Source organism: Abrus precatorius, unplaced genomic scaffold, assembly GCF_003935025.1.
Source record: "Abrus precatorius isolate BTA unplaced genomic scaffold, Abrus_2018 Scaffold10, whole genome shotgun sequence".
NCBI classification, from domain to species: Eukaryota; Viridiplantae; Streptophyta; class Magnoliopsida; order Fabales; family Fabaceae; genus Abrus; species Abrus precatorius.
In genome coordinates, this window is record NW_020874292.1 from 1,488,484 (window position 1) to 1,503,886 (window position 15,403).

The 15,403-nt window shown below is 33.4% G+C and overlaps 2 protein-coding genes across 5 annotated transcripts; one reads left to right on the plus strand and one right to left on the minus strand.

Annotated features, from left to right (window-relative positions):
- The first annotated feature begins 6,978 nt into the window (after positions 1–6,978).
- LOC113845964 lies at positions 6,979–9,634 on the plus strand. Of its 2 annotated transcripts, none has more exons than XM_027473723.1 (2): positions 6,979–7,443; positions 7,601–9,634. In XM_027473723.1, the coding sequence occupies exons 1-2, from the start codon at positions 7,087–7,089 to the stop codon at positions 8,210–8,212; spliced, it is 969 nt and encodes a 322-aa protein (XP_027329524.1). In that variant the 5' UTR covers positions 6,979–7,086; the 3' UTR covers positions 8,213–9,634. The 2 variants fall into 2 exon arrangements, with proteins under 2 accessions (XP_027329524.1, XP_027329533.1); XM_027473732.1 differs by having other exon boundaries at positions 7,604–9,634.
- On the minus strand, positions 8,924–15,156 carry LOC113863740 (serine hydroxymethyltransferase 7-like). Of its 3 annotated transcripts, XM_027497429.1 has the most exons (5): positions 13,865–15,156; positions 12,562–12,964; positions 10,677–10,769; positions 9,991–10,195; positions 8,924–9,023 (listed from the first exon to the last, which is right to left on the minus strand). In XM_027497429.1, exons 1-5 carry the CDS (start codon positions 14,843–14,845, stop codon positions 8,924–8,926), a joined length of 1,782 nt encoding a protein of 593 aa, XP_027353230.1. In that variant the 5' UTR covers positions 14,846–15,156. The 3 variants fall into 3 exon arrangements, with proteins under 3 accessions (XP_027353230.1, XP_027353245.1, XP_027353236.1); XM_027497444.1 differs by lacking the exon at positions 8,924–9,023 and having other exon boundaries at positions 9,594–10,195; XM_027497435.1 differs by lacking the exon at positions 8,924–9,023 and having other exon boundaries at positions 9,935–10,195; positions 12,562–12,976.
- Positions 15,157–15,403: the final 247 nt, after the last annotated feature.

Below are 15,403 nucleotides of genomic sequence, written 5' to 3' on the forward strand. Positions count from 1 at the left end.
AAATAAAAATTAAATTGACATAAACCATAAATGACATATGTACATCTTAAGAAACAATAAAAAAATCACATCAATAATTATTAAACTTTATAATACTTAATTTAAAGTCATATTTATGGTATACTTTAATTAATAAATAGTATAATTTTTTATGAAAAATATATTTTACAATCAAACTCATATAAATATACAGATTTTCAATAAATATTCAAGATTAATCATTAACAATTTGGTAGCTTATATGAGACGGGGTTCAAACGGCAACCATGGGTTATTTGTAATGATTAATTTTACATTTGCAAAGTATGAAATAGTTTGTAAATAAAAAATAGTTATTTGAAAATTAGAGATTCCAAAGTATTTAAGGAAAATATATGGCTCTATGATAACTTCAAATGAAAATGCACAGTAAAAAAACGTTTAAATTCAAAGACAACAGAATGATAAGTTGCATCCGGAGCTAAAAAAAACAAAAATAAAATAAAATACACACGTGTATATATATTATCATAGACTAACAATTTTTGTTTACTAATCATTGTATCAATACAATAGAAGAAAATCAAATCAGAGCCTGCAAGGGAAATTAATAAGAAGGAGAAAGAGGAAATTACATAAATCATTAAAGAATAACTTGTATCATTTTTTAAATATCGAGTGTTACCATATTATTTTTTAAAATATATTTTCCCAAATTTATTCCTTTTAGTTATCTCGATTTAAGTTGAAGATATAAACAAAAATTTCACACAATTTCAAAACATCTCCTTTTCAAAATTATTGATTTTTTGTTTCTTTAGATAGGAACCTTTGCAAATTACAAAACAAGTACAAATTTAATCTTTAAGAACTTAACGTGTCATGGTATCAAAGTGGGTTAATTTTGTATTTTTCTCTTTAGAAATGGTGAAAGTATGCCTTCTCAAAGCACTTTTACTTATATTTGAAATTATTATTGTATAAGAAGTTTCATTTGTAATACAAAACAAACATGTTTGTTGATCTTCTAAATAAGATATTGTTGCTAATATAATTTATTAAAGATTTAAAATGTTTTTAGATTTATTTTTTATTGAGGATTACAATAACAATTCAAAAGAAAATGAATTTGATAGTTATTTTATATTATTTATTAATTAATTTAATGACAAATTTGTTTTTAAAAATGCAGTCACATCCAATTTTTAAAAAAATCACTAATTTGATTTGAAAAATGTTAATATTGATCCTTAAAATTGATTTTAAATATCTAAAATTATTAAATATTGCTAAAAATTATTATATTAAAAATACAAAAGTGTATTATGTTTTAAATAAAATTGATTTTTACCAAACAAAATTTGTTGATACCCTATTATTTCAAAGACCAACAAGTAGATTATTTATTTGCATGATTGAGCATATTCCAATCGACATATTATTCTTATTCCCTTTGTAAAAGCAATCCTTTTCGGTTGCTTATGTAGCTTTACCCTAAAGTTAAGAATAGTGCAAAGGAAAAAAAAGGATTGTATATAAATACATAATTGGTCATAATATCTATGCTGTATAACTCAATTAATTTCTTCAAACAACTTACTGAGTCATAGAGAAGAAAAAGAATAATCACAGTGGCGATGATGATTTCATGGTGCTGCAAAGAGATGTCAAGCTCCTATCATCAGTTGCCTCTTGAACCTATTTTCCCCTCATCTAGTTTTGATTTCTATTTTCACCTTGGCCAAACTCGAAGAAAAATAAACTGAAAGAGAAGCAGAAATCATTAACAATCATGAAAACAACTTCGCCTAAGTTCTAGCAAAGGTGCATAAAAAGAAGCCACTACAAATTGTGAGTGCAAGGTGCTGTGATTGATTTCCAATTTAATTTCCTAGTACACCATCAGCACATATATGGTAGTAATTAATAATCTATTCGCCAAACCCAAATCACATCACATTAATCCCGATAATAAAAAAATTGGTAAAATAATTTACCACAAACTCAAATTACATTAATGAAAAGCCACATTATGCTAGATAGGGTTGAAAGTGATGCACAATTTAACAAGCATTTAAGGTTAGGCTTGGAACACCCTTTAAAATTGTACTAAACCAAAATGGGCATTTATAGAAATTCTCTCATCAAAATTTAAGACCAAGAAGAATGAAAGAAGTGTCAGTGGTCCCCTGGAAACCCAATTAAATTGAAAGTTAATACGATAAGCAACCTGTCAAGATTAGACTTACCAAGGTATAGCCTAACTGGCTGAAATGGTTGGATATGTATGCTCTCTCTTTCCAATCCTCTACCCTTTTAATTTGATAAATTTTCCCACTGAAATTTCTATGTAAACAATCATTCCTCTGTATCATATTCGATTCTTAGAAGCTGTGGACCATCCAGTTGTGTCCATCTAAGAAGAGTATTAAGGAGAAAATGAAATATTCTTCTATAGAGACTTTCTAGGTAAAAATCATGATGGGGATGAAAGAGATTTGGACACACAAATCTATCCGTCCAATGTGTTTACTTTCGGTCAATGAATGGACCGACATAAGGATTGGCACCGTTTATTACATATATTGCAAATTGCAATGCAATGCATGCACAAAGACTCATTACATCTCATTGGCTCTTCCTCCACCATGGAATATTTAAAGGCAATTCCAATTACTACCCATTGTTCCTTTTGGTTATTTTCATTGATCCCCACATGGATCGTTGGAGTTTTCTCTTATCTGATTGTGGAAATGGAACCTTTACCATAGATGAACAAACAAGCCCTTGCCCACCACCAGATCCTATATCCTCAACTCCTCCTTTTGACTAAGCAACGTTTGGATTCCCATTAGTTGTTTTGTTTCTCACGCAAGAATGGAAGGTTTCTTTAATTTTTGGTTTAGTATGAAAATAGAAGCCTTAAATACTCTAGTTCTATGTTTGCAGTTTGTAGGTACTACTGCTACTTTGTTGTTTTCTTCATTTTGGGGAGGGTAAATATAAGTGCTTCCAAAGCCTATTGATTTTAAGATAAGCCATGACGTAAAAATGTCTTCGATTCTTACAAAATCGATTGCAATGTTAATCAGTTAATTTTGCATCTTGCTTTGAATCAGCGGTTTGTTGAGAATTCCGTCGACATACGGTTAATAAAGTATTGTATTAACCTTTTTAAGGATAAACATGTGATTTCAGGTCGTGCACACTAGTTTAAACTCATACTTTATTTTGGTGAAATGATATTAGTGCTAAGGGATTCTCTTTTAAGTGTTTGTTTGAGTTTTAACTAAGATTGGGTTTACACTTTTTATTCATTAGAATTTTATTAAGATACACTTTTCTCTAAAGTAACAAAATTTACGTATTTATAATTATGTTCCAAACGAAGAATAAAATAAGTTAGATAAAAATAATATCTCACTTCAATTATATTAACGTGACCTATTTGATAAAAAATAATATTTCACTTTAATTATATTAATGTGACTTATTCATACCCCTAACTTTAGAGAAAGAATTTTTTCATGTTCGCGCCTGAACATGGGAAATCCGGATTCCTAACTTTATATAAACTTAAACTTATTTTGTGCAAGTAAACAATTTCTTTCCATTGTTACCATACACAAATATAAGTTGATCATGAAAATATCTTCTATAGATATTATACACTTTTCACACGAAGTCATTGAAAACTAGTTGACAGATTTTGATATGCAAATAGTATAAATGTTTAATATTATTTGTTTGTTTAATATTATTTGTTTGTTTAATTTATAATAAATTTTTCAACATTTTAATAAATAAATATGAGAAAAATTATTTTTAAAACTTATTTCAATTATATTCAGTAGTGTAAAATTAATGCTATTTAAATTTTTAAAAAGAAGGGACCTGGGTCTCACATCATGAAAGTCAATACCATATGTAACTTTGGATATTATGAGTCAATTCCTTTAATTTGATTCACTAAAGAATGTACTGAGTTGGGCATAATATGGTGAACAGTGGACATTACAAATAGTTTGATAAGTTACTTTGAGAGAAAATGAGTCTCAATAAAAAAACACTTTTGTATGATTAAATGTCCACTCATTTCATACTGACATCATTATTTTTATAACAAAATTATCACATTAGTATTATTCGATCCTAGCAGACATGTTTTGGACAATCTTAGGGATGATTTTGTTGTTTTGAATGCACAAATGTTGCTTACGCATGAGAATTTGCAAGACTCCCAAATTCATCTTCAAAAAAATAGAAAGACTTGAGTAGTTTGAGGCTTAGTCCCTAATTCATCTTCAGAATGTAAAATGACAAAAAGTGAAAATAACACAAATTATACATGAATAAAACATTTTTTTCATGGCCCATAAATTATTTTAATTTTTTTAATGTGTTAAAGGACACTGCCAAGAAAAATAAATAAATTTTATAAAATTTTTAATATTTAATATTTTATATACGTTAAATTTTATGATATCTTATTATTTTTAATAACAATTCATCCTACATAAGTTCTTATTATATGTCATTGATATTAGAAATGTTATTTAAATTTAGTACAAGGTATTTTATTTGATTGTCACTCATCAGCATCAAAATGTGACGGTGACAAATTTTGAAAAATTGTATATTATTTTATTAAAATATTTATGATGAATAAAAGAAATATATAATTTAATTTAATTTAATTTAATTTTAGTTTGCATTAATTTTTAGTAAGTACTTATTAAAAAATGAATTAATTTTTTTTATATATTAAAATAAACTTGTGCTCTTCTATTTTCTAGAAATTATTTTACTTGTTTTATTTTGTTATTTATTTTTTCATATGAGTGTTTTTATAGAAATTTATAAAGAATGAACCTTAGTTGCTTGTATAATAGAAAATAAGTTTAATATTTTTAACTCTTCATATAATAATATTAATCTTTTTAGTATGTGTAACATTGCAAGATGCATATATTAAATTTATATTAAAAATTACATAATTTAATGCATAGATATAATTTAAAATGTTACATTTTTAATAAAAAACTTATTTTATATAACTTTTTGTTATATGTAATGTTGTAAATAATAATAATAATAAAATAAAAAATAAAGGGAAAAAAATCTGCCACTTTAGTTCCACTTTTTTCCATCCCCTCCCACAAAAACCAGCTCAAGTATTTGTATTAATCCGATTTCTTAAGAAAAATAGGTTACTTATTCTCTTAAACAGAGAGGATTAGTGATGAAGAAAAATTCCAGACACGAATGTATAAGAAAATAAAAAGGGCAGCATTGGTGACCTCATTCCCCTTGTGAGGGGTGCCCCATATTAATGTTGTTGTGCAATCTCTTCTTTACCTATCTCATCTCCAATTCATTATTTACTTTCCAATGAAATCTTTGAAGACCAACATGCTTCTAAGATGTCCCATTCTCCAAAAACCCACGAGCACTCGTCTCAACCAAATTTAATAAGATGTTACATTGCCCAATGCATAATTTAGATTGCTAGGTAATGGTCCCCCATTCCCCTCTCGCCCAACTAGGAAAATCAAAAAATAAAAAAAGTCATCCTTATAAATAGCAATTAGAGCATATAAATAGAAAAAAGAGAAAGAATCACATACATTACAGTATACTTTTGTCAATATAATAAAGGAAAGGAAACATTTCGTGGCGTTCAATTAGTGACTTAAAACGATCAATCAATTAAAACCCATTTGGTATGATTCACAAACTATGGGACCCAGTTGCAATACTGAACAATCATGAAGCTATGCAGCTCAAAATCTTTTTCCTTTTTTCTTCCAATATATCTGTCGCTTGATGGGTAGTAAGGCCTACTCAATCAATGGCATGGATCTATATTATTTAGTTTGCTAATGGCTCGAACAATATGTAATTAAAATGATATACTTCAGATTTGGATTATACAACTTAGAAGTTAGTGCTTGGAATTAAATATATTTCATTTCAATACATGGGATTGATTAAGAGGGGTAGAGGAGGGTATGAGGAAGCATCATTCTCTTTTGTCCCAAAACTAAGGTAATGAAACACTAATTAAATAAAGGTGATAAAAGAGCATATATGGCCTCAAAAGACTGATTTATGTATGGTAGAAGATTACGAAACACATAAGTACAAGCAGCCTCATCATTCCAGTTTTTCTTTTTGAAAAAATCAACAGAACAATACATATCTAGGAAAAACAAAACTGCAAATTTCAATAGAAAAGAGTTGGTGAAGAGCCAGCACATTTCAGTAGCTCGAGGAAGAAATTGAGGAAAGGAGGAGCCAAAGAGCACTCAAAACAAAAGCATGACCTGTATCAGAACCGAGAACTGATGTTATAGATACAATCCAGTCAAACATGACCCAGGAAAATCTCAATCTCACTTATAATATATAAGAATATGAATAAAATATCAAAATCTCGCTTGCACCCTCTTCTACGGTTTTTAGCCCCCTTAATACTTATAATAATATATAAATAATGAAAGTAAATTGAACGGGCTTGGAGATTTCTTTGATTAAAGGTTGACAGAAACACAAAAAGAAAAGGAAAATTCATAAAGATGATTTCATGTCATTGACCTGGCTAATCTTTCTCCATCTTTTCCACACTCATCTCATCTCCTCTCATCTCATCTCCCTCACTGATACTTGTCTCCATTATTTTCTTTCTTTCTTTAATATTTTTTGCTCTTTATAATTTCCAAACCTCTTTTAATTTTATTTTAATTTTTACCACTCTTCCTTTCTGTCCATTAAACAATGAAAATGGCATATTACCAATCATCCTTTCCCCTCTGTAGGAAACACCCATCATTGCCCCCAACAATCCTTTTCAACCTTAGAAACCTGAGCTTCCAAGATATTCCATTCTTCCATTCTTTTCACTTTTTTTGTTCTCCTTTCCCCTTATGCTTCCACTCTCTCTCAATTTAAATATCTCCCCACTCTTCACAACCATCTCTCCCCTACACTTCCCCTTCACCACTCCAACCATCCACTTTTCTCCCCTTTTTTTTTATTTTTTCTTTTCTTTTCTTATTTTCTTTTTCCCATTTATTAATAATTCCAACACAGCTGTGCCAACTTAAAATGGATCCTTCTTCCACCAACTCCGTGAACGGGTTCTACTCGTTCTTGACAAGAGGAATTGACGATCTAGAGAGAGTGTTCCTTAACACCAACTTCATGTCAATCCAATTCCTCCAAAGGGCACTTACCCTTCTTCGATCCTCACACACACAATTGACCCTTTTGGTCCAAAAGCTCCATCTACCAGTGGGTGATAAGTGGCTCGATGAGTACATGGACGAAAGCTCAAAACTTTGGGAAGCATGCCATGTTCTAAAATCTGGCATTTCAGGAATCGAAAACTACTACTCTGCAGCCTCAAACATCACTTCCTCACTCGATTCTCATCGCCACATCACACCCCAACTCTCACGCCAGGTCAGCTTCATAACCCGCCACAACAAAACCATAAAAATCATATTTTTATTTCCTTGCATGTAGTTTCTCATCATCATAAGAAAAACCCAGAAAGGAAAAAAGAAAAAGAAACGACCTTTGAGATTGAGATTGAGTTGTTTTGTGATTGATGATGAAGCAGGTTATAAGGGCCATCACAGGGTGTCGCAGAGAAGCGGTGGGGTTGGAGGAAGAGAACAGGGCATTGATGGAAACGAGGATTCAGCCTCTGTCATTGCGGTTCGAGGAGAGGGTATCGATCGAGTCCAAGCTGAACGGGTTCAACGGGTTCAGAGGGGTGCTATACGCAATGAGGAACGTGAGTTCGTTGTTGCTGATGATATTGCTATATGGGTTGGTGTATTGTTGGGGAGAATCCTCGGATTTCGTTATTGGGGGGTACGAGGGGTGCTTGTTCCTGGGATCAGCGTTCATGATGTCCACAGCGAGGTTGCAGCAGCGGGTGGCGGCGGAGATCGGAAGGATGAACGGAGCGCAGGGAATGTTGTTGCACGAGTTTCGAAGATCGAAGGTGGCTATGGAGGAGCTGAGAGGGGAATTGGAGAGAAGGGGTTCTCAGGGAGTAGAGTGGGAAAGTGAGGTTGGGATTAGGGAGAGAGTGGAGAATCTAAGAGCGTGTTTTGGAGTTCTCAGATCTGGAACAGATAACATCGTTGCCCAGCTTGACGATTTCTTTGATGAGATTGTTGAAGGAAGAAAGAAGCTTTTGGACTTTTGCAGTCATAGGTAAACTGTAAACAAACAAACTAGTGAGTGAGTGAGTGAGTGAGTGACTTGAGAGAGCGATGGTGAAAAGAAAGAAAGGAAATTGGAGGAGAAATCAGAAATACCTGTCTGAAAAGAAAAAGAAAAAAGAAAAAAAAAATAGAAACAAAAACGAGGTAGAGGAACAGTTGATGGGGTTGTTGTATCTTTTATTAACCCTTTTTTTTTATAATTATTATTATCACTTGGCGTCTTTTGTTTTGTTTTCTTCAGAGTTACCGTAGTTGAAACTTTGGTGCTACTGCCAAAGTCTTTTTCCCAGCAGAACGAAGGTTCTCAAATTGAATTGTGGTTCTGGATTTGAAAACAACATTGACAATGGATTAATTAAATTAAATTATCTTCTTTCTTGAGAGCTAAAATTCTTTGGGAAAGAAACTTTGATTCCTCCTCTAATTGCAGCCGCGCAAGAAAAAGACAAAAAAGTAGAAGGGGTAACCAAAAAAGTGAAAAAAAGAAAGAAAAGTAGTAAAGAGAAGCCCCTATTATACACGACATAAGAAGGGGGAACACTGATGACTACACAGTATGGGGTTGATTTTAAGTTGCTTTTGCTTGGCAGTGATTGATTTTTCTCTTTATTAACATTGAATTTGAAAGAGTGGCCTCGTGAGTTTTGGCTCAGAAAATGACTAATCATTCATTCTAGTCCTGAAAGAACAATGGAAAGGGAGGCTTAGGACTGTGGAGAAAAGAGCACTGTGAGATTCCTGGACTGCTTTAACGTCAAAGGCAACTTCTTTTGCTCTCGGGAAGCTTTTGTCTGATTCGGTTCACTTTGAAAGCAATGGAGATGATGATGATGAAAACTTCATCTCACCACATTCTCCCATTGCCTGACAAGTCTCTCTCTCTCTCTCTCTCACTCACAATCTTGTTCTGTTACCAAATTTTTCAACTTACCCTTTTTGGGGTTTTGGGATGTTTAATATGCCACAAATAATTCAGCTGTCACTTTCTCATCTCTAACCGTATCTCGTGCTTTTTGTCCCTTGCCGCAAATTCATGCCTTGCCTCCTCATAAGGGTTCCACATGAGTGATGCTTTCAAACCAAACAATAAAATAATGCATTCAAAGTGCAAAAACAGACAAAAAAAAGGAGTGTAATGTATTGGATAGCATCCAGAATGCTTGAAGCCAGAAGGGCAGAAATGGTGTTCATCAGAGCCTAAAGCAATGGTGAACAGCTTACTCCCGTTAAAAGTACCATGGTTAAAATCGATAGCTTCTTATTCTTCATCACAACAAATGATAAACTTTGGTAGAATAAATAGGAAGATGATATTCCTGTATTCTAATTCACAGCGCATATAACCCATGCATTAGGCTCGGAACAAGCACGTAAAAAGCATATCCAAATACAATAAAATCACTTCATGTTTACAATGGTATTAAATACTATCACTTCCCTTGACGTATTCCTTGTACAATGGTATCATATAATTACTTAAGTTTCTTCATAAACAAAAAGTAGCCACAAAAGTTGTGGTTGAAGAAAAGAGTGACCTAGAATAATTTCTACAATCTCGAGGTGTGATGTATGGCTGCTGCATGATGATTCGGTTTCCATTTGGATACTTGCTTTACATAAGCTAACTATGATAAAGATAAAAAAACAAGGGGAAAAAACCGATGGATTACCATGCAAAAGTAATTCAAAACATGGTAAGCCACAACGTGACATAACTGTGTAATAGATGTATGCCTGCTTTACACTTTGAAATCAAGTATCGAATCCTGGCATTGCAAACTGGGAACTGAATGTCTCAACCCGACTTCTGAGCTCGGAAATATCTTTATTATTCTGAAGACCCCTGAGAAAATCTTTGCATGACTTCCCATGTTCCCTCTGTACAATGCTGGTAATCTGAGCTGCCCTCAGAAGAAAATCGGCTATGGTCTCAAAATCTTCCTCTAAACAACCTCTTGATGTCATTGCAGGAGTACCTGAAAATACCAATGAAATAAAGCAACGTGAGAACAAGAAGAAAAAAACATAAGGGAATTCAGAAGACCCAGTGGTAATATGTTCTAATGTGGAAATTATATAACAACATATTTGGTTTGAAATACACAATCACCTATGCACCCCTGCACAAGGAAGTGGTACGCTGTACACATGACAAATGTGAATTTCTTTCTTTGCACCAATTAATTCCCCTAGAAAATGTGAGGATGGAAGGACCATTTACTAAGGAGCGAACAGGAATTTATTACAATTTTGTCTTTTGATCAAAGATATGCTGCTTAAAAACAATTATAAGTTTTGCAATGAGAATGAACACTTAAACTAAATGGTATGGCAGTTGGCAGACATAAGATATTTGCTGCACATGCAAACATATTCAACCAAAGAAATCAAGTATATTGATACTATAGTACTACACCAATACCATAACTTCAGATACGCTATATGAGAGGTACTCACCAATTCTCACTCCTCCAGGAGATATAGAACCATAAATTGCACACTTATTGAGAGTGATGTGACACGCCTCACAGACCTTCTCATAGTTTCTGTCTGTGTTACATAATAAAATTATAGAGACTTAGAGAGCATTTCAAGTCAACTTCAAAAACATAATCAATAAGAGAAAGGAAATGGAGTATTTGAAATCATGACTAGTACACAAACACATTCATAAAGGAGATTAAAATTTGAAATAACCATTAAAACATATTTACTATTCCAATTGAAAACAATAGAGGCAATATAGACACAAAATCTGAACAGGACTTTATCATGTTAAAACTTGAAATAAGAAGGAACGGTTCCTGTCCCTACCAATCTCTTTTTTGGATTACTCGAATCTTGTGAATCAAACTTTTTAGTCATAGGAGCATCAACAATGCAGTTACAGGGGAAAAAATAAAATGGAAACAGATATTCCTAAAACAAATATCTTAAATTTGCAAAAGAAAACTTCCTATATTCAATTCAAGCTGGAACTTCGTGCAACATATGCTAATCTGACCATGATTTATCCAGTAATCACAACTTAAAGTTTGTATATGTAGAATCCAAGACATATTTAATAATTGCTAGGAGAGACATACATGCACGGATTCAGGCTGACAGAGTCTCTTGATCAGAAAGCAAATAAGTAAAAAAAATATATAAGGATGCTCTGGATATCAAAGTAACTGATTTAGCAAAAACCATGAATACTATGCAGTAGTTTTAAAAGAGCAAAAAATTTTCACAACCATTTTAACCCTTGGTCAATTTAGATATCTTATGCAGGAATATCTGGCATTGTCTCCATTTTTTCTTCAATGTAACTGGGTCCCAAATCACCAGTATACAAATATACAACCTGAAAGTCCTTTGTCTTAACCCTTCAAACATACTTTTGATTTTAAACTTATATTCCACCAAGTCTGTTGGCCTTAACTTATCCTTAACTCTTAAATCTTATCCTAATCTCTTAAACTTAGTTGCTATCTGACATCAATTAAGGAGATTAAATTAGAAAATACCTAACTAAAGAAATTGATCGATTTCAGAAACTATGTTTCAGTTTAATTTATCCAAAATACATATGGATGTCCCACTCAGTCATAATATTGCCAATAAAACCACAAGGTGGGGAATGTTTTACCTTTTTTATTTCCTGTTCAAAATTTCGAAAGTCTAAAAGGGGAAGGCACAATCATGCGTGATTCACCAGCATATTTGTCCAAAAGAATCTAAGATAAAATTTGGGTTATGTGCTAGCAAATAATCCTTGAGAGGAGAAGATTGATACGTTTAAACTACAAGGTCAAAAATTAAAAAAAAAAAAAAAAAAGCTGGTCAAGGAAAGCCTACATACACCATAGTTATATTTCCCATTTATTTTTATCTGGTATTTGTTGTTGCTATAGAATTATTATATGACTTTGGTTTTCTTACACAAGTGGTCATGTCTGTAGTTTACATAACCTTAATGTCTGCATATTTCACAAAATATGTAAATACCAATATAATCAAATACAAAAAGGTATTTTCATGTTTTACTCAACTGAAAAATAATAAAAGGTACCATTTTATGTCCTCTGCAATTTTATAAAAAAAAGTAGTTTGAAATTAAGATTAGCTTGCATTGAAATACATTACAAATTCAAGTAGAATGAGCATACAATTTTCATTTGTCAGGGACAAAATCATAAAATTCCGACCAGTTTTGTAGTTGCATTATTTCCATCTCTAGACAACAGTACTCCAAATAATTACTCATTCTTTCTTATTAATGAAAAAATATATATTTATTTCAAATTCAGTTATATTTTTATCATTTATTTGCTAAAAAAGGGATGATTGAAAAAATTACCAATTAAGCCAAGTGCTGTTAGATCCCATAGCAAAAGATGATTGTCGGTCCCACCAGTCACCAATCTGCAATTTCTTCTCAACAAGGCAGATGCTAATGTCTGCGCATTTTTCTTCACCTGCTGCATGTATGCTTTGTACTCGGGAGTTGCAACTTGTTTTAAAGCTATGGCAAGAGCAGCAATATGATTATTGTGGGGGCCTCCTTGTAATGATGGATATAAAGAAAAGTTTATCTTCTCCTCAAAATCATAATTACTATCATCTCCGTGATTGAGAATGAAGCCTTGCTTCCTTGGTTTCGTCCCCCTTCTATAAAAGATGATACCTCCCCTAGGACCTCGGAGACTTTTGTGGGTTGTTGAGGTAACAATATCACAGTAATCAAATGGACTAGCTACTTCCTGTAAAAACAACTGCTAATATACTTAAAAACACATTTAAATAGGCAATGGGAAATTAAGATCCTTTGCACAGAGCCAAACAAGTAAAGGGAACAGTACATTCAATACACTGACCAAGGGAAGGCCAAACTGTACTAGAGTTGAAACGTACATGGCATTTCTTCACTTAACTATTATATATGAGAAAAACCAGATTAAAATTAGATGCACAATTTCAATCAATGCATGTTTCCAGATCCACATAGGCAATTTGACTTCCACTCACAACATAAACAGGAACCACACAGCCCTTAGTATGTTTCTTGAAGGAGATTAATGAAAACAAAAAAAACAATTACATGATTTCATATAGAATTTTCATTCACAAAGGCAATGTCATCATAGGAAAAGACAAAGAAAGAGGAGGTAATTTTGCTTTTGATGTTTCCTAGTCGCTAGAACTAAACAGTAATCTGTATCCTTGTCTCCATAGATATTACTAGTGAATTTAGCTCCTAAAGTGAGGAGGGTGCACTTTAGAGGATAAAAAGTGCAGAATAATCCTTGAGAATTTAATAACTATACAGTTGTTATACATGAGCATGTATTTAATCACAGTCAACAATTATAACCGGACTTTATCCTTTAGAGTGCATTCCCTCACTTTAGATAAGCCAAACCCATTACTAGTATATGACATTGCCATCAAACGCGAAATAAGACAGGAATAAGTCTGAAGAAGTGGGTTGATAGTACAACCTAAATTGTTCTACACCAAAATTTAAAAGCAAGAAACTCTATCTTACTAATTATAAACCATACAATTGCCTCTACCCTCCAAAGAAAACTAAATCGGATCTCACAAAATTAACAACTAAGTTGGAAAAAAAATAAGAGAAAAGAGAGAGAGAGAGAGAGAACCTTAGCCGCCACAAGACCACTGATATGAGCCATGTCACATATCAACACCGCCCCACATTTATCAGCAATCTGTCTGAACCTGGCATAGTCCCATTCTCTGGGATAGGAACTACCACCACAAATAAGTATCTTGGGTCTAAAATCAGTTGCTTTCTCCTCAAGTTTTTCATAGTCTATATAACCAGTATGAGGATTAACCTTATAAGGCAAAGTCTCAAAGAATATAGAAGCAGCAGAAACTTTCTTCCCACCAAGAGTATAATACCCATGACTCAAGTGCCCACCAGAAGGTGAATCCAAACCCATGATCCTATCCCCAGGATGCAACAAGCCAGTGTACACAGCAAAATTAGCAGAAGTACAAGAATAAGGTTGAACATTAACCCCCCAATTGTTGGGATGAAGATCAAATGCCAACAATGCACGCTGACAACAAAGAAACTCAATTTGATCAATATATTGATTACCCGTATAGTACTTTGCACCAGGCATTCCCTCAGAGTACTTATTAGTCAAATGGCTACCCAAAGCTTCCATCACTGCCCTACACACGAAGTTCTCTGAAGCAATCAACTCTATTCCCCTGAACTGTCTTAGCTTCTCCTTTTCCATGATTTCGAAAATCTCAGGATCTGCAACACCCAGTGGCTGGTTCCACCAACCCACAACTGACTCCACCGCCACACGCTTCGAAGGGAAACACATGTGCTGTTCCTCTATCTGCCTCTTCACGCACACGCGCCGATCCATGAAGTTGATCGTTTCATCACCACCATCATTTTCTTCTTCTTCTCCTCCTCCCTCCTCGTCTCCTTCTTCTTTGGCGTTGACCAGAACGCTCTCGTGTCTTTCATTATGTAACCGCCACGGAACGGAAGGGGTGGAATTGGCCATGAACGAGAACGAGTTGTCACTCAGTGGAGCCGCAGGTGATGACAACGGGGAACTCAACCCGAGAGATAGACCCGGTTGAGCATCCATGGGTCGACCCGAAAAGGGAAAGGGAAAAGTTGTATTTTGAACGGAATTGAGGTTATGGGTCGGTGCAGCAGCAACAGGAACAGAGGAAACAGGGGAAGGATGATGCGATAGAAGAAGATATTGGTGTTGGCGAAGAAAGTGAATGCATTGAAAGGAAGAGTGTGAAAGGGTAATAGAATAGAAGAAGAAGATGATGATGAATGAATGAACCTGGATGTGATTAAGGGAGAGAGAGCTATGAATGTGTTGTTAATGCCATGCGAATGAAGCTTTTGTTAGGGAATTCAAAGTGGAATAGTAAAGTTGGTGGTTCAACTTGGACAAAATATAAATAAATATTATTTTATGGGATGGTTTTAGTATAACCCGACACGACCAGAGAAATTCCCAAGGTTAGCTTTACCTGGACGGAATGAGAGCTAGATTCATTCTGTGGGGTTCTTGATAATGGTCAACATTTCACAGGATTGTCCCCCTTTTCTATATATATTTTATAATTTTTCTTTTGGAACGTCACATTTTTTAAAAATCTTATAATGCCCATCTGTCGATGCAAAT

Bases quoted from the DNA above. Each gene is read 5' to 3' on its own strand.
- LOC113845964 (XM_027473723.1), top strand. From the start codon at position 7,087: ATGGATCCTTCTTCCACCAACTCCGTGAACGGGTTCTACTCGTTCTTG. The intron at 7,444-7,600 runs GTCAGCTTCATA...TTGATGATGAAG, and splicing joins CACCCCAACTCTCACGCCAG to CAGGTTATAAGGGCCATCAC.
- LOC113863740 (XM_027497429.1), bottom strand. From the start codon at position 14,845: ATGGATGCTCAACCGGGTCTATCTCTCGGGTTGAGTTCCCCGTTGTCA. The intron at 12,965-13,864 runs GTTCTCTCTCTC...TTGTTTTTACAG, and splicing joins GTGGTCTTGTGGCGGCTAAG to GAAGTAGCTAGTCCATTTGA. The intron at 10,770-12,561 runs GTAATTTTTTCA...TATGTAACACAG, and splicing joins AACAGCACTTGGCTTAATTG to ACAGAAACTATGAGAAGGTC.